At 46.3% G+C, this 21,860-nt stretch overlaps 1 protein-coding gene across 1 annotated transcript in view; it reads left to right on the top strand.

Moving 5' to 3' along the window:
• LOC132387021 (uncharacterized) overlaps nt 1–20,335 on the top strand; it is a gene marked incomplete at its 3' end in the record, with an annotated part of 44,018 nt that extends 23,683 nt beyond the window's left edge. Inside the window, exons 8-9 of the mRNA XM_059959385.1 lie at nt 18,545–18,667; nt 20,215–20,335. Of these exons, the coding sequence (XP_059815368.1) occupies nt 18,545–18,667; nt 20,215–20,335 (244 nt within the window). The remainder of the gene's footprint in view (nt 1–18,544; nt 18,668–20,214) is intronic.
• Between the last annotated feature and the right edge of the window lie 1,525 nt (nt 20,336–21,860).

The raw sequence follows: 21,860 nt of genomic DNA, 5'->3' as shown, positions 1-21,860 counted from the left end.
GTTTCATCCCCGTTTCCCTCACCCTGGTTTCTTGCCTCCCTCTGCCCCAATTCCCCCTTCTGTTCCCGGTCTCTCGCTCGATTAGCTTTCACTTCCACTAGCTCACTCTTTCCCACAACCTGGATCAGTTCCCAAAAGAGCTCCATAGCTCCACCCTCTCCCCTCGATTGGAGACACTGACTCTACCCACTCTCCTCATTCTACTGTGTCTCTTTTATCTAACCCAACTCGCTCCCCGCTTCTGTCTTCGGCTACTTTCACCTCAATCATGTCCGTTAATGTTCTCGATACCCCAGTCCTGGGGAAATAGAGTGCACGCATTCGCCTGATCTGTGTCCCTCGTGGTTGTGTGCACCTCTGTAAGGTCACCGAAAAAAGTCTCAGAATTCCCAACCTCGCTCCATAACTCAGTCACTCCTGTACCGGGAGCATCCTCGGAAATCTCCCTCTGCAATTTTTCCAGTTCGTGGAGATTTTTCTTAGAGCAAGGCAAGCAGAACGGAACTCCATACTCCAAGTGCGGCCCGACCGACGTCATCTGCAACTGCAACGTGATCTCCGACTCCCGGACTCAGTGTCCTGACTGATGAAGGCCAGCGTGTCAAATATCCTGTCCACCTGTATCGCATCTTTTTTACCGGATTCATGTTCTGTTTTATTATCTGTGACTTAGACCATCTGAGATTCGTTCTTTTGAAGGATCAGTAGGGCACAAATATGTAAAATTAATGTCAAAGGCAAAAAGCTACTAAATACCGCTGAAATGTGGAGGTGGTGGTGATGTGTTCAAGAATATGCTGGCGGAGGGGAAGAAGGTGTTCCTGGTTCATTGAGTTTTCAGTCTCCTGTTCGTCGTCACCCTTCCTTCCCAGACGACCATCCTCGTCACCGTCATTCACGACAACCCCAACAGCCCTCCCCGTTTCCGCCACCGCTATCTTGTTCCACACCCTGTCTCAAACACCGCTCCGTCCCCTACACTGTACTGTCTCCGTTATCTCCTCCTTCCCCAATTCGGCTCTCCTTCTCCCTGACCCGCTCTATCACCTGCAGGTCCTCACGATTCCATTAACCCTCTCCCTCCTCCACACGTCTCCCTCTCTCTCTCTCTGTTGTTATTGAATTATTGGGAGGAGTGGGTGAGGTGACGTCTGTTGTTACAACACCCAACCCCCTTCCACCGGGTATCGATCTCTCGGTTCTGAGCCTCTGCCCTGTTTTGTGTGAACAGGCCAATCATTTGCTTCGATAACACTTCATCCCAGTGAATGATAACTCACCACCACTTCCGTGCTCCCACCAAAACCACCCCCTCGTCCAATTCTCTCCTGTTCCCTGAACATTCTCTGAACACAAACACAGGCACATTCTCCGAGCCGGACTCACAATACAAGACTTCAGGAACGGTAGAGTTTTGCGGATTGGTGAGAGGGAAGGAGCTTCGGAACATCGGAGTTTCTGAAGGGACCCGGAGGAGTAAGCTTCAGATTGTGTCTGAAACCGGGTGTGTGAGATAGAACGGTCCGGAGAAAGCGTCACCCGGTGTCTCACTTCAGGAGAGTGTGATGGACTGTGTGGACTCTGTGCTTGACCGCGGGAGTATGTGATGTCAATGTGGAGGGAGCTTCACTGGGCCTAAACACGAGAGTGTGTGATTGAATGGTGTGGAGGGAGCTTTACTGAGCATCTGACCCCGGAAGTGAATGTTATGACGGTTTTTTAGGGAGTTGCACTCTGTGTCCGACCCCGAAAGTGTGTGTTTGGACGGTGCGGTGAGAATTTCACTCAGAGTTTGAATGTGTGTGTGTGTGCGTTCGTGAGAGAGAGAGAGAGAGAGAGAGAGAGGAGAGAGAGAGAGAGAGAGAGAGAGAGAGAGAGAGGGAGAGAGAGAGAGAGAGAGAGAGAGAGAGAGAGAGAGAGAGAGAGAGAGAGGGAGGGAGAGAGAGAGAGAGAGAGAGAGAGAGAGAGAGAGAGAGAGAGAGAGAGAGAGAGAGAGAGAGAGAGAGAGATGAGCCAGATAAGAGGGAAAGAGTGGCGGGAAATTGGAAAACTGGATTTGAGTGGAAGTCAGAGGGTTTGTCTCTTTGAATCTTTAAGGAGGATATTCTTGGGGGAGAGAAGTTTTATTGTTTCTTTCTTTATAATCGCAAAGTCAAAGCTGTAGCAATGTCCGGCAGGAGAATTGAATACTCCTTAGCGAGATGTGGGAAGGCAGGGAGACCTCAACAGTTCCTGACAATTTCACCTGGAAGAAGGTCTCCCAGCTGTAACTTCTAACACTCTGCGTTACGGAGTTGAGACTGGAACTGAATGAACTCAGGATCATTCAGGAAGCCGAGGGATTGATAGGGAGGACATATAGAGATGTATTTACACACAATGCGTAGGATACAGGAAACTGGGTGACAGTTAGGAAGGTGAAATGGGTTAAACTGACAGAGCCATTACAGAGGCCCCTTGTGGCCAACCCGCTCAATAGCAGGTAGAGCACTTCGGATACTTCTGGATGGCAGGAGAGAGGTGCAAATGACCAAGCAGGGGAAAGTCTCACCGGTCAGGTCTCTGGCACTGACTATGGTTCTGTGGCTCTGCAGGGAAGCGGGTGAAATATGGCGAACTGTATCGATAGAGTTGCCTTTGGGGAGATAGGGGAGTGGAAAAAAATCTACTGTTGTACATGAGCGAGATTCCTCGATGGGATGCGTTCGTTATCGTCGCCAGTTTATTGGTATGAGAGGGGAACAGGTTCTACAAGCTTATCTATGTGCAGGTGTAGCCAAATTTAGAAAGGACGTTCAGTTTAGAATGTGGCTTAAATGTTAGGGTTGGAACCTGGTCTTCGGATGTGTGAATCACCGGTCTCTCTTCCTCGGAAGGTGCGACCTCTACAGACGAGACGGTTTCATTTCATTTCAATTCAATTCAATTTAAGTTTATTTGCAAATCTGTCACACGTGACGTTCAGGGCCAAGCTGCTAAACACAATCCCAATTGTCACACGAGGCACAAAGCATACATAATATGTATAAAATACAAAGACTACATGCATATGCAGGATATCAGTGAAATACACTCACGCATAATGCACACGCGCACACAAGCACGCGCGCGCGCACATATTTATATATAATCAGATTGAGGTCCGAGGCACTTTAAAAGCCACCGAAATCAACAAGCCACAACTGAGCTTGTCTTCTGCCGTGCGAACACCAGGGGGTAGCACAGTGTCCTGCCGGGAGGCCGCGTCACATCACCCCACGTTGTGCTGCTCCTTCATTTTCTCCGCCACCTGCAACTTTATCAGTTTAAACCTGAAACGGATTGGAACTAATATCCCAGCGGGAAGGTTTGCCATTAAAAAAGGGGTCGTTGTGGTGCTTAAGCTAGAGTTGCAGCTGGATGATAACCAGAATGATTGAACAGATAGTTGAGACAATGTTCGGACAAATGTTGTTAAGACTTCAGACAAAGTCAACACGCCTGCTGGGTCTCATGTACTGAACTGCGTACGTTTCAATGCAGGAAGTATTGTACGAAAGGCAGATGAGCTCAGGTTTGGGGTCAAGGTCTGGAACCACGATAGTTTAGCCATTAGTAAGACTTGGTTGCTGGAGGGGCAGGTCTGTTAGCTCAACCTTCCAGTTAACCGCTTTTAGTCTTGCTTATATTTGTATAATTTAGTCTGAGGCGAGGAGTTGAAGGTGGAACAGAGCAGTAATACAATTATGAACACATTCATGGGGCTACATTATCGACCACCGACAGTCTGGGGATTTAGAGGAACAGATCTGTGGAGAATTCGGAGTCTGTTGTGACATCGGGTGATTTTAAATTGCTTGATATTGACTGTGAGACTAATACTGCGAAAGGACCACCAGGATAGTCTTCTTAATCAGTTAAGAAAGTTTCCTGAATCAGTAGATTGAAAGTCCCAATGAGAGAGTGCAATACCTGATCTCATCCGATCGAATAGGACAAGCCAGGGGACAGAAGATTGTCTAATTGGACCACTTTCCCTCTAGTGATGGTAATGCCATTAGATACAGGGTTATTATGGAAAAGGATAGGTTTAAACTCGAGTTTAGTTGTTTTTTGAAGCTTATAACAATACAAGACGCAAATAGACCAGATAGCTTGAATCTTTCAACCCCAGGGTGGACGTCTAATACTAGAGGACCTGAATTAAGGTGAGAGGTGTAACGCTCAAAGGAGATGAGTTTGGCAAGTGTTTATTGTCAGAGAGATCGGCGGGTGATTGGAAAGTGTTGGTGGTGGAGGGAAATCCATAGAGAAGTTTAAGTGCCTCTATATTAGGCACGTGGGTGCGCAGGAAATGGAGGGAGACGGATGTGGTGACGGTTTCATCGGTATACCAGAACTCTTGGACCGAAGGGTCAGTTCTGTTATGTGATTTACGGTCTCTACTCTGTAGAGAGAGCAGAGTGATTTGAGCTCATCGGGTGGGAAGAGCAGAGGATTGGGTAGAACAAGGAGCTCGACGATTTATGGCATAGGCTGTGAAAGACACACACCGACTCCATCTTCAAAGGGACACTGAAAAAAACCCTTACAGTGTTTCGGTGTCTCCGACACAACCCTCGTCGTGATACGAACACGCCCCTCACAGTCAGACCCACACACTGACAGACCCTGCACTGGAACAAGGAAACTTCCTCGCTGCGTTCATAACACTCTCCCTCCACAAAGCCCCTCACCTAATCCGTAAAACACCCCCTCTCCAACACTACTACTCGACCCGTCACACAATCCCTCCAGTACACCAATCCCGTCTGCGTCAACCGCCCCTCCCTTGCAATCTACCACGACTCCGTGACACAGAAACTTCCCTGCACACTTTCTCCATCTGGCGCATGCCCAACATTCACTACGGCCCTCCCCGTCCGCGTGACCCACCCCATCATTGAAACCCGAACCCGTCTTCGTCAACCTCTCCTTCTCCTGCACTACTCCCTGTCTCGGTAACACACTCCTTACACAACACCGATTCACTTTCATTCAGCCTCGCCCACTTACAGGCTACCACGACTCCGTGACCTATTCCCTCCGTTGCACACGCCCGTCTCCCTTATCCCCGACCTTCCTGGGGCACCTCCCACGTCTCCATTACCTCCTCAATCCCCTAAAACTATCCCCATCTCGGTTTCTGCCCCATTCGCCTCCCTTACTGCGTTCACTTGCAGTTGTGGGGACTATGAGGGAGAGACGACGTCTGTTGCTTCACCCCCTGCCTTCCGCCGTGTATCTGTCACCAGGTCCTGAGCGTCTCCACAACTACGCATGCACAGACCGGCCGTCTGGTTCCAGTACCACTTGAATCAGTGGCAGCAATCTCACCACACTTCCCTGGCCTCATCTCTCCTCCCCTTCTTCCCTCTTCCATCAGCACATCATCCAGTCACACACACACACTCCATCTCCGAGAGTCACACACAGTTCGAGAGCACTGGAACGCCGAAGTGCTGGGTATTGGTGAGTGGGGAGACCGGGGAAGGGAGGGAACTGCGCACTGTTTCTGACTCCAGTGGAGTGTGCTGCGATGTAGCGGGAGGTACTTCACATGTCCTACCCCGGGATTGTGACGCGATAATATTTAGGCTTTGGACAAGCTGTGTGCTGGCAAAGATGTACTTGGAAAATTGGATCCCAAGCGCTGATTAACCTCATTGGAAAAGGGAACGGATTGTGCTGTGAATAGTGAGAAGATTTGAAGGAGAGAGGGACTTTGGTGCACAAGGCTCGGGAGTCCACACTGTGAATGGGACCGGGCGCCAGCGCCTGCATTTGGACACTGCCAATGCGCTTACGGTGACACAGCCACACACCCCACCGTGACAGCGACTCGTCTTTCACCGTGACACCAGTGGATCAACTCGCCCTGCCTCGAAGCACTGACACACTCTTCCCCGTCTCCATTAACCCTTTCCCTTCATAAACACCTCCAACCTCCCCTTTCGCTTTATATAATTACAAAACGTTTTAGTGTCCTTTTTTATGTGAGGGGATGTGTTGGTATCACGGTGAGTCAGCTTATAGTGACAACTCAGCTAACAGAGAGGAGGTGGAGTGGTCAACAGTCTGATACAGATTCAACAACCTGTCTCTTAATGTGAACAAAACAAAAGAGATGTTTTTTGACTTCAGGAGAAATATAGCAAAACCGAAAACCTACAGCAAAATACAGGCCCTTCGGCTCGGAAAGTTGTGTCCGACATGTTTCTACATCAGAAACTACTAAGTTTACATAATGCCCTTTATCACCATGGAAGGGGATAGATAAGATAGAGGTTGAAATGTTGTTTGCCCTATTAAAATGATCGGGAAGAGGAAGTGGAGGGATGGATTAGCAAGTTTGCTGATTAAACTAAGGTTGGAGATGTTTTTGATAGTGCGTAGGGCTCTCAGTGCTTTCCGCGTGATGTTGATATGTTACAAAACAGGGCTGAGAAGTGGCAGATGAAGTTCAACCCGTAGAAGTGTGATGTAGTTAATTTTGAGAGTCAAATATGATGGCAGAATATATTATTAATGGTAAGATTTTTGGCAGTGTCCCCCAGTTATAGTTTCATTAAACAGAAAACATTAAAAGCAAAAAATCCCTCCACACCATCCTCAACACCTCCAACCTATGTATCACCAGTAAACCTGATAACTCATCCCTGTACTTCCTCATCTAGGGCATTTTTTGATATTAGAGACAACTTTTCCTGGCTCTATTTTATCGATCACATTTCATATTTTGTCAGTTTCTATACAATCTTCTCTCATATTCTGAAATCCAGTGAATGGAGTCGCAGGAAATTAAATAACTCCTCATAGTCTAACCCGCTCATCTCTGCAATTAACATGGAGATACTCCTCTGCACCACATTCAAAATCAGTACATGCCTTCTCAAGTCAGGAGACAGGAACTGCATGCAGTACTCCAGGTGCGCCCTCATCACTGCCCTGTGCAGTTGCAGAATAACCTCCCTGTACTTAAAATGAATCCCTCTAGCAATGAAGCATAACATTTATTTTAAAATGAAGCAAGAGGCTGAGAGTAAAGGAGTAAAGGCAGCTCGGAGAGAACTCCTGTTTTTCACTGCACGGGGAAATGAGACTAGACTGCGCAGGCGCGTGACGTATGCGCCAACTTTGTTTTTTTTTTAGCGTCCAGCGTTGAGAGCGGGCAGTGGAATAAGAATGAGCAGAGTGGCACGGCATTGGCTCAACAGGCTTCGGCGTGAGCAGCCAGAGGCGAGGGGAGGTTCCGGTATGTTTTATTTTGTTCGCTTAGAACAGACAGAATGCCGGACAGGATGTGAGAATGCTCCGGTTGCAGGATGTGAGAAGTCAGGGAGACCTCTGGTGTCCCTGACAGCGACACCTGCGGGAAGTGCATTCAGCTGAAGCTTAGCTCCTAACAAACCGCTTTACGGATCTGGAGCAGAATCTGGACTACCTCCGGATCATTCGGGAGAATGAGGAGTTTATAGATAATACTTTCAGGGAGGTTGTTCCGCCAAAGTAGCAGGGCACAGATAATTGTGTTACCGTCAGGCGAGGGAAGACGAAAGGGCATGTGGATCGCGTGGTCAGCATTCTGAAATGGGAGGGTGATCAGCCAGATGTCATGGTACACATCGGTACCAATGACAATGGGAGAAAGTGAGGAGGTCCTGAACGGTGCGTATAGAGAGCTTGGTAGGAAGTTAAAAAGCAGGACCTCGAGGGGGGTAATGTCAAGATGAGAATAATGCCAGAGTGTGTAAAAGTAGGATGCTCTGGAGGATGAACACATGACTGAGGAACTGGTCTAGGGGCAGAGTTACAGATTTCAGGATACTTGTGCACTCTTCTGGGGCAGTTGGGTCCTGTAAAAGAAAGGTGGGTTACAACTAAATTACAAGTTGACTAATATCCTTGCAGGGTTTTTTTAGTGCTACTGGGGAGCTTTTAAACCAGATTTGCAGGGGTGGGCGATTGAGCGCCAGACTAGATGGTGGAGAGGGGGTGAAAATAAATGATGCTAATTATTCATGCAAAGTCACAAATAGAAGGGTTGCGTGTGGCGGTAATAATCTGAGGTGAGTCGATTTCAATGCTAGGGGTATTGTGGGAAAGGCTGACGAGCTGAGGGCGTGGATTGACACATAGAATTACGACTGTCTCGCCATTACTGAAACTTGGCTGCAGGAGGGGCAGGACTGGCAGCTCAGTGTTCCAGAGTTCCGATGTTTCAGACGTGATAGAGGCAGAGGGATGAAGGGTCTGTGTTGGGGAGGGGGGCAGAGTGGTATTGCTAACAGGGAAAATGCTGCAGCAGTGCTCAGGCAGGGTAGATTAGAGGGTTTGTTTACCAAGGCCATTAGGGCGGAGCTGAGAAACAATAAGGGTATGACCACATTAATCAGGATGTATTATAGACCACCCAATAGTCAGCGGGAATTAGATAAGCAAATCTGCAGAGAGATCGCAGACAGCTGCAGGAATCATAAGGCTGTGATAGTTGGGGATTTTATTTTTCCACATATTGATTGGGGCTCCCATACTGTTACAGGTCGAGAGTTTATAAAATGTGCTTAGGAAACTTTTCCAAATCAATAGAAAGAAGTACCAACTAGAGAGGTTGCAATATTAGATCACCTGTGAGGAAACAAGTTGGGACAGGTGACGGAAGTGTGAGTCGGGGAACAGTTTGTTTCCAGTCAAGATAACGCCTTTAGTTTGAACTTCACCATGTAGATCTGGTCCTCGGGTTTAGGTTCTAAACTGGAAAAAGTCCATATCTGAAGTAATGAGAAATGATCTAAACATTTGGATTGGGTCAGGTTGTTCTCTGGAAAGGGTATGATTGGTGAGTGTGTGGCCATCAGATTTCTCAGTTTGTATGTTCCTGTCAGGAATAAAAGAAAAGTGAATAAGAATAAGGAACCTTGGTTCTCAAGGGATATTGGAACTCTGATAAAGAAGAAGAGAGATATATATCATATATAGGAAACAGGGAGCAGATAAGTTGCTTGACGAGTACAGAAGGTGCAAAAAACACTTTAAGAAAGAAATCAGGAGGGCTAAAAGAAGACAGTTTTGGCAGTCAAGGTGAAGGATAACCGTAAGAGCTTCTACAGGTGTATTAAGAACAAACGGATTGTAAGGTTTAAAATTGGTCCTCTTGAAGATCAGATAGTAGGCTTTGTATGGAGCCAAAATAAATGGGGGAGTTCTTAAATGCTTTTATTTTTGCGTCTGTGTTAACTGAGTAAACTGACATGGAGTCAATGGAAATAAGGCAAAGAAATAGTGAGGTCTTGGATACTACAGTGATTAAAGAGGAGAAGGTGCTTGCTAACGTGAGGCAAATCAGAATGGATAAATCCCCGGGACCTGATAGGGTACTCCCTCGGACGAAGGACACAACTGTTGAGATTGCAGGAGCCATCTGCCAGATATACTTAAAATGCCGGTATCTGCGGGTGAGGTGCCGGAGGATTGGAGGAGAGCTCATGTTGTTTCGTTGTTTAAAAAAGGCTCTAAAAGTAATCACCGAAATAATAGGCCGGTAAATCTGACGTCTGTAGTAGGTAAATTATTGGAAGGATGACTAAGATATATCATCTACAAGCATTTGAATAGACAGGGGCTTATTAGGGAGAGTCGACATGGCTTTGTTTGTGGTAGGTCATGTTTTTCAAACCTATTGGAATTTTTCGAGGAGGTTACCAGGAAAGTGTAAGAAGCGAAGGCAGTGGATGTTGTCTATATGAACTTCAGTAAACCCTTTGACAATGTCCCTCATGGGAAGCTAGTTAGGAAGATTCATTCGCTACTTATACCTTAGGAGGTAGTAAATTGGATTAGACATTGGCTCAATGGGAGAAGCCAGAGAGTGGTAATGGAGGATTGTGTCTCTGAGTGGAGGCCTGTGACTAGTAGTGTGCACAGGGACCAGAGCTCGGTCCATTGCTGCTTGTCATCTGGATGATAATGTGGTAAAATGGATCAGCAAATTTCCTGACAATACAAAGACTGAAGATGTAGTTGGCAGTGGGAACGGTTTCCAAAGTTTGCAGAGGATTTTCGACCAGCTGGGAAAAAAAGCCTGAAAAATGTCAGATGGAGCTTAATACAGACAGGTATGAGGTATTGCGCTTTGAAAGGACAAACCAAGGTATAACATACAAGGTAAATCGCAGGCACAGTGGAGTGCAGAAGAACAGAGGGATCTGGGAATACAGATAATAAGGAATTAAGAGGAATTTTTGGAGGAATAGACAGAGTGGACATCCAGCGCCTCTTCCCCAGGGCACCACTGCTCAGTACAAGAGGACATGGATTTAAGGTAAGAAGAGGGAATTTCAAGGGGGATATTAGAGGAAGATTTTTAACTCAGAGAGTTGCTGGTGCGTGGAATGCACTGCCTGACTCAATGGTGGAGGCAGATACACTGGTGAAGTTTAAGATACTTCTAGACAGTTTTATGGAGGAATTTAAGGTGGGAGTTTATATGGGAGGTAGGGTTTGTGGGTCGGCACAACATTGTTTGCCGAACGGCCGTTAATGTGCTGTACTATTCTATGTTAAAAAAACCGTAAACGTGGCTTCACAGGTAGACAGGGCCGTAAAGAGAACTTTGGTACATTGGCCTTTATAAATCAAAGTATTGTGTTTAAGAGTTGGAACGTTAGTGGGAGGTTGTACAAGGCATTGGTGTATTGTGTGCAGTTTTGGTCACCAACTTACAGGAAGTTTTGAATACGTGTGAAGGAGTGCAGAGAAGCTTTACAAGGAACTTGCCGGGTCTTGAGAAACTGAGTTACAGAAAAAGGTTGAATAGGTAATGAATTTATTGCATAGAGTGTAAAAGAATGAGAGGAGATTTGACAGAAGTAGATAAAATTATGATGGGCATAGATAGGGTGAATGCAAGCAGGCTTTTTAATCTGAGGCGAGGGGAGGAAAAAGTCAGAGGACAGGCTTTAAGGGTGAAGGGGGGAAAGTTTAAAGGGAACATTAGGGGAGGTTTCTACACACAGAGCGTGGTTGGACTGTAGAATGAGCTGCCAGATGAAGTGGTAAATTCGTGCTCACTTTTGACATTTAAGAATAACGTGGACAAGTAGATGAATGAGAGGTGTATGGAGGGATATTATCCAGGTGAAGGTCAGTGAGACTTGGCATAAAAATGTTTCGGCACAGACAGAAAGGGCCTAAAGGCCTGTTTCTGTAATGTAATAGAACAATAGAACCATAGAACACTAAAGCACAGTAGAGGCCTTTCAGCCATCCATGTTGTGCCGACCGATTTAATCCTTAAAAATGTACTAAACTCACACTACCCCAAAACCGTCCAATTTTCTTTCATCCCTGTGCCTTTCCAAGAGGCTCTTAAACACCCCTAATGTTTACGCCTCCACCACCAGTGCTGGCAAGTCATTCCAGGCACTCACAACCCTCTGTGTAAAAAAACTTAACCCTGAATTCTCCCAATGTTTACCCCTAAAGATTACCCCTAATGTTCTATGGTTTTATGGTTCTGACAGTCTGCCATCTCTCTGCAGATCTGTTCCTCATAATCCAGCAGACTGTTCGCAAGTCTACAATGTAGCTCCAATATCATACCCATACATTTTTATTCTTCATTACCTCATTTCCACAGCTGAAGAAAGAACAATTGATGTAATGTATATGGATTTCAGCAAGGCATGTGTTAAAGTACCCCATTCCAGGCTTATTGAGAAAGGAAGGAGGCATGGGATCCAACAGGACTGACTTTGTGTATACAGAACTGGCTTTCCCACAGAACGTAAAGTGTGGTTGTAGACGGGTCATATTCTGCATTGTCGTCGGTCACCAGTGAAGTGCCTCAAGTATCTGTTCTGGGACCCTTTCTCTTCGTGACCTGGATGAGGAAGTGGAGCGATGGGTTAGTAAGTGTGCTGATGACACAAAGTTTGGAGGTGTTGTGGATAGTGTGGAGGGCTCTCGGAAGTTACAGCGGGACATTGATAGGATGCAAAACTGGACTGAGAAATAGCAGATGGAGTTCAACCCAGATAAGAGAGAAGTGCTTAATTTTGGTTGGTCAAATATTATGGCAGAGTATAATACTAATGACAAGACTCTTGGTAGTGTGGAAGATCAGAGGGATCTTGGGGTTCGAGTCAACGGGACGCTCAAAGCAGCTGCGCTGGTTGACTCTGTGGTTAAGAGGGCATACGGTGCTTTGGGCTTCAAAAACTGTGGAGTTGAATTTAGGAGCCGAGAGTTAACGTTGCAGCTACTTTGGACACTGGTCAGACCCCACGGAGTACTGTGCTCAGTTCTGGTCGCCTCACCAGTGTGTACCTCATGGATTGTTGAATAGAGATAAATATTTAATGAATAAACTGCTGGTGGCTGGTAAAAATACTCATACTATGAAATGGTTATCACAGGAGAGCCCAAACTTAAATGCATGGATGGAAATTACAATGGACTTTTACAAAATGGTGAGGATAAGAGCATCTGTTAATCATCAGTTGGAACAATTTGGTTCATACTGTGGGAAATGGTTTAACTACGTAACACCTCATAGGCCTGATTTTATTCTCACAAAACAATGAATATGTGGTAAAAAAAAGATCACTCCCTACTTGTACATCGTTTCCTCCTTTTGCTTGATCTTCATTTCATCTATTTTCTATAAGATCTTTCCTCAGATAAATATTATGCGGAAATTTCTGGCATATATCATATTTCTGGCATATATGATATATATGTACATTATCTGAAATACGTCTTATGGAAATGTTTGTTTGATGATGAATTTCAATAAAAAGATAAATTAAGTAAAAATTGACTGGATGGGAAGCATCTCTGATGAAAACATGTTGAGTTATCTCGGCCTTTTCCCCTTGGAGCGAAGGAGGAGGAGATGATATCTGATAGAGGTGTATGAGATGATAAGAGGCATTGATCTTGTGAATAGTCAGAGGTTTTGTTTGTTTTTTTTTCCCCAGGGCTGAAATAGTTGCCATAAGAGGACACAGGTTTAAGGTGCTGGGGACTAGGTACACAGAAGATGTCAGGGGTAGGGGTTTTATGCATTGAGTGGGGAGTGTGTGGAATGGGCTGCCGGTAACGGTGGTGGAGACTGATACAATAGTCTCTTTTAAGAGACTTAAGTATAGGTACATGGAGCTTAGAGAAATAGAGGACTATGGGTAAGCCTAGTAATTTCTAAGGTAGGGACATGTTAGGCGCAGCTTTGAGGGTTGAAGGGCCTGTATTGTGCCCCTTTGTGTCTAATATATGGAATCCCGAAATATCGCGCTGTCCTGCTTGCTCCTCCTACACCCTATTCTCAATAATGTTCACAATATCATATTCACTGTGTTGGTTCATGCCCTGAGCTCAACTGCGCATCTTAGAAGCTTCCTGCATTGATATACACGGAGAGCAGGGCAGCAGTCACATGATGCACAACCTTTTGATTCCTGACTTTTTCTGAAGTCTTAACAATATCTGTCTCTATATCGACTCTGTTATCTGCTCTCGAAGTCTGAATCCCAACCCCCTGCATCTGCAGTTCAAATGCTCTCCCAAATCTGTCATGCACAGTACTGACAAACATCCCACTAGGATATCAGTTCCTCTCCAGTTCATTTGTAAACTGCCTTCCATCTCTTCTATGCAGATCCCACCTTCCCTGGGATAAACACAATGAATTTTGAAGTCGTCCCACCTGCATCGTAGCTTGAGCCACGTGCTAAACTGTCTGGTCTTCCTTGGTCTGGGCACACTGGGACGGGTGGTGGTTCTGTCCTTTAATTTAATAGCTGAATCCCTGACCTCACTATGCAGAACAACATTCACATACATCTTGATTTCATGGTACATATATGGACCAGGAGGTAGAGCTGCTCACTCACCAACTTAAGAATCACAGAATCTTTTTGCAATTGCAGTTGAGCCTCTTTCTATTGCACTTAAGTCAACTAAATTATTTCAAGGTGTTAGGAGAGGGGTCATAGAACATTGTCATTGAAATCCTCTCAATTTACATCTAACCCGGTCGTGCTCTTCACCCTCAAAATGTTTAATCAATTTTCGCATCAGTTCAGTGTTGTGTCCCTTTCACAGAAACCATCTATTTCTTCCATCCACACTCGAGTCAGTTTTTAAACAATGGGATTTTGAACGCTCTTATGCGCATTAAGGATTTGGGCACTGATAATATATTTAATAGCTTTGGTAACCTGGGCAGTAAATATGGCCTTGCGTATAATCATTTTATTTTCAATACCTGCAGATTGTCCACTTTGTCAAGGAATAATTTCCCTCTTTTCCTGATCTACCACCTGCTATGTTGTGGGACAAACTCACTCTTAGCTTTAATACTAAATGGCTGATCACTGCTCTGTACTCTCAGCTGATGTATTTGGGAGTTCAAGATCTAAACAAAACTACGATTAGCTGGGAGGATGACCTTGCTGTGGATCCGGCTGAGGAATATTGGACAAATACACTGAATAGGATTCATTCCATTTCATCATGTGCTAGACTCGGGCTCATACAATTTAAAGTTTTAAACAGTACATTTAAGTGAAGCCAGACGTGCTGACATATACCCTGGGACAGACGCTGGCTGTGACAGTTGTTCCTTCTCTCCAGCTGATTTAGTTCATGCATTTTGGTCTTGCCCTCGGCTTGATAGCTACTGGGCACTGGTTTTTAAAATTATCAATGTGGTTTTGAGGGTGACACTGAGACCTTGCTCGCTTTTAGCTGTATTTGTTGAGGCAGATGATGCTTTTGGTTTAAATGCAAACCAGTCGGATATCATTTCACTTACATCGCTTTTGGCCCGGTGGAGAATCTTGCTGGTCTGGAAATCTGCCACTCCCCCATCTGCTGCTGCTTGGTTAGAGGGCGTAATGTTTATTTTTCTGAAATTAGGAAATATTAAATTCACTCAGAGGGTGTCTGTGAGAAAGTTCTATTCGAAATGGATTCCTTTCTTGTCATATTTTGGGAGTCATAAGGAACTACCTACTAGTTGAGTGTATTTGATTGTACTTGGGAAGTTGCTTCCCTTTTAGCATGCATATGGTTTACCTCACAGGGTGGTTGATGAATTGTAATATGAGTGTATTCTGGATCATCTGAGATGTTGTAGATGTGTGTGGGACTTTGTCTTCAATTAGTGTGGGGTTGTGGTTGTGAAATGTCCGTACTTGTATTTGTGAAGTGTTGTATTGTAAATACATTAGCTACCATTGTATGGTCGGGGAGGGCGGGTGAGGGGTGGCTTGTTTGGGGTAAGATCCAAAAGCAAAATGGAGGAAAATGTAATCCATTATGTATTCTATATTGTGCTGGTTGCTTCAGTAAAATATATTATTAAAAACGAATCATAGAGAAGGAAGGGTGTGCTGTGAAAAGAGGTAGGAAGGGGTGGAGAGTGGGGCCACAGAAAGGGTGTTCAGATTCAGCCGTTAGAGTAGAACGTGTGTGGCACCATTTTCTTGATCACTCTATCTGATTGCAGTCTGGTTAAAAGCCGAAATCGACTGAACCATGGCCTGAAATCACAGACAGAGCGAAAATCACTAAATAAAATCCCATCGCACACTCCTGGAAACAGACCCTGAGTAACGCTCCCTCCGCAACGATCCATCACAACCCCCCGGGATCATACACAGAGTGCAACTTCCTGCAAATTGTTTCAGACCACACTCCGGGTCACACACAGAGTGAAGCTCCGTCCATACCGTCCAACCGCACAGTTCCTGTGTCGGATAACCAGCGAAGCTCCTTAAATATTATCCCATCACTCTCCCGGGGTCAGACATCTGAAGTACCTCCCGCACCAACGCAGCACACCCTACCGGAGTCAGCAAAAGTACGAAACACTCTCCCTCCTCCGTTCTCCCCACTCACCAATACCCAAATTTGCGGCTTTCCAGTAGTCTTGAATCGTGTGTGTCTCTGGGAGATGGTGTGTGTGTGTGTGAGCGGACTGTGTGCTGCCGTTAGAGGAAGGAAGGGGAGGAGAGAGGAGGCCAAGGAAAGGGTGGTGAGAATGCAAACACTGATGCAAGTGGAGTGGAAGAACATGACCGGCCTGTGCATGCAGAGTTGTGGAGAGATTCAGATCCTGGCGATCGATATCCATGGTGCGGGTGAGGTGAAACACCAGCCATCATCTCTCCCTCATTCTCCCCACAATTGCCTGTGACTCAGAGTGGGAGGAGAGTGGGGTTGGGCCACGTAGATAGGGAGCTTTTAGCGGGTGGAGTGTATCAGGGAGGGGCGGGGCGTATGGGTACGTACGCGATGATGGAGACGGCGAAGTGTGCAGGATAGGGTGTGGGTCACGGAGACGAGGTTGCTTGTAGGCTAGTGATGGGTAACGGAGACGGGAGTGGTGTACTGCAGTCTGTGTGACGGTGACTGGGAATGGTGTAGGAGTAGGGTGACGGAGTCGGTGTGTGATTTTGGAGAGGGAGGGTGTTATGCATACGGGGAGGACTGTATTCGAGTTACAGTGCAGGGCCTGACTCTGTGTTGGTATCGTTGAGTGGTGAGATCCCGTTGTGGTGCAGAGCCTGTCAGTGTGTCAGTGTCACGATGTGTTAATGCCAGATGTAGGTTGTGGCCGAAACACTTTCAGTGTCCCATTGAATAACATCTCCGTGTCACAGTGAGGGTTGTGTGCCTCGTTCATAGCTTATGCAAACGGTACTGTCCCACCTGCAATCAAGACTCACTAATATCTGCTGTGTCCAGCTCAGAGGCGTTGACCCCTGACCTGAGCGCAACTGCCCTTCCAACAATACTTCCTGCATTGAAACGTACGCAGCTCAGAACATGAGTCCCAGCAGGCTCAACCTTTTGCTTCTTGACTGTTGCTGAGACTTCTGTAAACAACCACTCAACTATCTGTAATGGCGTTCTTGTTTACATGTCCCTGAAACTCTAGTTTATACCACCACTCTCCCTTCTAATAGCAAACCATGCCGCTGGGATATTAGTTCGATTCCAGTTTAGGTACAAACTGAGAAAATTGTTTATGAGAGAGGAAATGAAGGAGCTGAGCAAGGTGCTGCGGTGTGGCGCGGTCTCCAGGCAGGAGACTGTGCTGCCCCCCAGTTCACAAACTGTTTTATGAACAATTGTGTAATGCAGTGACATTAAAAATGCCCAAGGTGTCTCAAGCTGCATAAATGTGTGTGTGTGTGTGTGTGTTTCTAATTTTCTAATTTTGGACACACCTGCACACACATGACTTTGGAGAACAGAGTCCCTTTTGCCTCCTATACACTGGTGACGATTGTGACCGCATACCATCGAGGAATCTCGTTCTCGTCCATAGTATTTTTTTTCCGTTGCACTAACACTGAGAACCCTATCGATACAACTCGTCAGATTTCACCCGCCTCCCTGCTGAGCCACAGAACCATACTCAGTGCCAGAGACCTGACCAGTGAGACTATCCACTGCTTGGTCATTTGCACCTCTCCCCTCCCATCCAGATGTATCCAAGGGGGTTACCTGTTATTGAGCGGGTTGGCCACAAGGGGTCTCTGCACTGCTTCTGGCTGTTTAACCACTTTCTCCTTCCAGTCTGTCACCCAGTTTCCTGTATCCTACACCCTGGGTGAAATTACCTCTCTAAATGTCCTCCCTGTCACCCCCACGGCTTTCCGAATGTTTTCCGAGTTCATCCAGTTCCAGTTCCAACCCTGTTACGCAGATCGTCATGGCGAGATGCGTTTGGGTGTCACGGTTTAGAGTCGCTTAGCTCTAGAGTCCGGTCGGGGCTGTGTCCATGTCATGGTGACGGGTTTGCAGGTGTCACAGTGACGCTGTGTGGCTCGCTCACTGCCTATGCTGTTTGTGAAGTTCTAGTACTCCGTGGTTAAAAATCTATCGTCGAAGTCTTTGATATAACACACCCCATTGTCTACCCACTCGTTGAGTTGAATTCTGTATTTTGCCCCTCTTGCAGAGCAGTGAACGAAAATCACCTAACAGATCAGACCCTTCGGCCCACAATGCTGTGATATACCAATTGAGTAAATCACTTCTGACTGCACAACAACCATCTCCCTGCATTCCCTGCACATTAACGTCCCTGTCAAAGAGGCACATGAACCCCTCTCTCCCTGAGTTTGTCAATGATTCTCATGCGACCTGTAAAGCCGCCACACGACTTTAAATACTTCCTGCTTCATCACGACTAATACACCCGATACCGGGAATGTTGAGCGGATGCTCCTGCCAGACCTGAAACGCCGTCTCGCTGCTGTCTACACTATCATAATTCCAGCCATTGACCCCTGCCCTGAGCTCATTGGTCTTTCCTACAATACTTCCTGCAGAGAAACAGGGGCAGCTCAGAACATGACTAACTGCAGGCTCAATCTTTGCCTTCCTCACTTTGTCTGTCGTCTTAACCCCATCTAGCTCAACAAACACTCCGCTATTTGTTTCGACATTCTATTTTTCATTCCCCTGCATCTCTGATTCAATCCCCACCCCTCCTCCTCTTTAATGACAGAATTTCCCGCTGGAACATGAGTTCCAGTCAAGTCCAGGTGTAAACAGTGAGATTTGCTCGCTGGCGGAGAAAATGAACGGGTTGCGCCACGTGGGAGCGCTGTGGCGCAGCCTACAGGCAGGTGTATGTGCCGCCCTCTAGTGTTCGCTAGGGAGAAGACAACCTTTGTTTGTGTCTAATCCAGATTTCGGTCGCATCCTGTGGACCCCGGGACTCAAGCTGCGTTGTGGCCTTTTAAGCCTCATATATTATAGGTGTTTCTGCACCTTGGTCCTGCAGTAACGCTTTTTCGTCTGGCTGCATTCATGACTATTCATGTAAGATTGAATGAAAATTCAACTCGGATTATATTGAAACAGGTCTCATGCACTGATCACACCTTCCTAAGAAAAGAACCCAAAGTTCCAAACATCAGAAGCCCTCATTCATACCTCGACACCTTAGCCAAGTGTTAGTCGGTGTTGCCTTCCTATTTCTGACCACATCAGCACGTACCGAACTTCGCCTGCTCACCCTCCCACTTAATATTGCTGAGGACCCGCTCAGAGCGGTAGTGTCCCTGACGCACTAGAGGCAAAATACCATCCTGTAATCTCTCTATCACACACATAACGTCTTTTCTCATTCCCTATCAATAGATCCCCTCTCATCACAGCTCTCCTCATCTCTCCCTCCCCGTTTCCTTCTGAACCACAGTGCAAAACCACTGCAAGAGACCCGACCTGAGATACTTCCCTCTAATTTGTCATTTCACACCTCCGCCCATCCAAAAGTATACAAGTTGGTAGACCTGTTATTGAGTGGGTTGGCCACAAGGTGCACTCTACCCTAGGTCTGGCTGTTTAACCCCTTTCATCATCCTGACTGTCACCCAGTTTCCTGTGATCTGTACATTAGGTCTAACTTCCTCCCAATATGCCCTCCCTATCACCCCTCAGCTTCCGGAATGATCCCGAATTCATCCAGTTCCAGTTCCAACCCCTTAACGCCGATTCTGAGAAGCTGCATCATGATGAACATCTCACAGGTGAAGTCGTCAGAGACACTGAGGTCTCCCTACCGACCCACGTCCTGCAATAGGAGCATTTAACTCTCCTGCCAGGCATGGCCTACTGCTCTAATTGAAGGAAACAATAAATAAACTGAAAACAAATGCATCAACAGTGGCTCCTGTCTCACGTGTTTTAGTCTTTGCTGATGAATCTGCTTCCCTGATTGGTTGTGGTTTAACGAAACGTCTGTCAGACTCAGAGCGAAACAGCCACTTGAACCCCTCTTCCCGTGTGATTGTCAATGCATCTGATGTGACAGTTAAAGCCATCTCCCTTGAATTCTTTCCTCCTCAACCAAAATCCGGAATGTTGAGCTCACTGACTTCAACCACCTCCCACTAACGACTGCAATATCATAATTCCAGTCGCTGGCCCCTACCCTGATCTCATCTGTCTTTCTTACAATACTTCCTGCATTGAAATGTACGCAACTCAGAACATGAGTCCCAGCAGGCTCAACATTTTGCTTCCTGACTTTGTCAGAGGAATTGCCAACATCTGCCCCAACAACCACTCCACTAACTGGTTTTCAGTCCCCTGCAACTGTAGTTTAATCTGCACCATTGCCCCTTTTTAATGCAAACCACCCTCTGAGGTGTTATGTCCACTGCATTTCAGGTGTATACTGAGAAGTTACTCGCTGGGAGAGAAAATGAGGTGGCTGTGCAAGGTGGAGCGGTGTGGCGCCCCATAGTTTTCGCCGACAGCGAGAAACTCCAACTGGATGCAATTCTCACAGGTGACGTCGTCGGTGTGACTGGACGTCTCTCTTCCGTCCCATGCCCTGCAATGAAAACATTCAACTCTCTTGCCAGACATCCCTACTGCTCTAACTGTGCAATTATAAAGAAGCAAACTATAGATTAACTGAAAAAAACAATGTCATAATTTATTGCACTTGCTTAATTAATCGGCTTCATCGCTTGCTCGCTGTTCAAACAAGCAAACAAACAAACAAATAAATAAAAGAACTTCGTGGCATTGCTTTTTAATTGTTTCTCATTGAAACCAGTCCTAATGACAGAATTTTATGAGTAGATGACTCTGATAGTCATACACTGAGCAACGCTCCATCCACAACATCACATCACACACTCCAGGGGTCAGACACGGGTTGTAGCTTTCTCCACACTGTCCCATCTCCCTGATTAAACCTCCTCCAACAGTGTCCCGTCTCTCTATCCCTGTTAGAGGCATATCGAGAAATTTCTTCTTCCTCGACCCATCACACACTCGCGATTTAGATATTATGTGTAGCTTCCCTCTGCCCAGTCATTTTGAGAAGACTAGAATGTAAAACCACTGCTAAACCGTAAGAGTTCCGTCTCCAGTACGACTGCTGGAGATGTCGTCTTTGGTTTGGGTTGGTGCCGGCTTGTTCATTTCGAGTCTGAGTCTGAATTAATTCCAGACCTGACTCTGCATTTGGGTTCAACAACATCCAGATCTGTCTCCGTTCGGAAGGGATCACAGCTTTAGGAGTTTGAGGGGATGTGCTCTCTCAGTGAAGATGAGGAAAATTCTATGGATGTTCGGAGGGGAACTTTCTGACCAGCCGCATCGCCGCCGGGTGCGGATGCTGCAACGCACAGAATAGTAACGGGCGACAGAGGGTTCCAGCCTCAGCCGCCACTCTGACGGTCACACCCCACCATCGCGGACATTGTCAAGAGGCGATGCCTCGTGAAGGCGGCATCCATCGCTGAGTCCTCTCCGCACTCGGGAGAAGCTCAATTCTCGTTACTACCATCAGGGAGGATTCGCAGGAGCCTTAACACCCACACACAAAGATTCAGGAACATCTTCTCAACCTGCGCCATCACGTCTCTGAACGCACGAGCAGACACTCGACATATTTGCCCTGTTTATTAATGTTTGTAATTTACATTAGCGCTACATATTTTTGCCGTACTGATGAAGCTTAAGAACAAATTGCATGTCGTATACATTTCAGGGCAAAAATCAAATAGCGATTCTGGTGAAAAATATCCGATAGGACAGGACACTGGGCACTCTGGCCTTCACCGGTCAGGACACTGAACACAGGAGTCGGGAGATCACGCTGCAGAGGGACAAAGCGTCGGTGAGGCTTTATGCTTCAGGAAAAATGCCACTGAACTGGAAAAAACAAGTACATGGAGTTCTAGGGGGATATTGCAGGAAATTGAGGGTTATGGAGAGAGGGAGTAAATTTTGGACTTTATTACCTGGATTAGTTTTGTAACCTTATAGAGGTCCAATAACCCAAGAGAGGCACAGACAGA

This window comes from Hypanus sabinus, unplaced genomic scaffold (genome assembly GCF_030144855.1).
Source record: "Hypanus sabinus isolate sHypSab1 unplaced genomic scaffold, sHypSab1.hap1 scaffold_1486, whole genome shotgun sequence".
In the NCBI taxonomy this organism is placed as follows: Eukaryota; Metazoa; Chordata; class Chondrichthyes; order Myliobatiformes; family Dasyatidae; genus Hypanus; species Hypanus sabinus.
The sequence above is the reverse complement of the archived record's forward strand: the minus strand, read 5'-3'. Positions and strand labels throughout refer to the sequence as shown.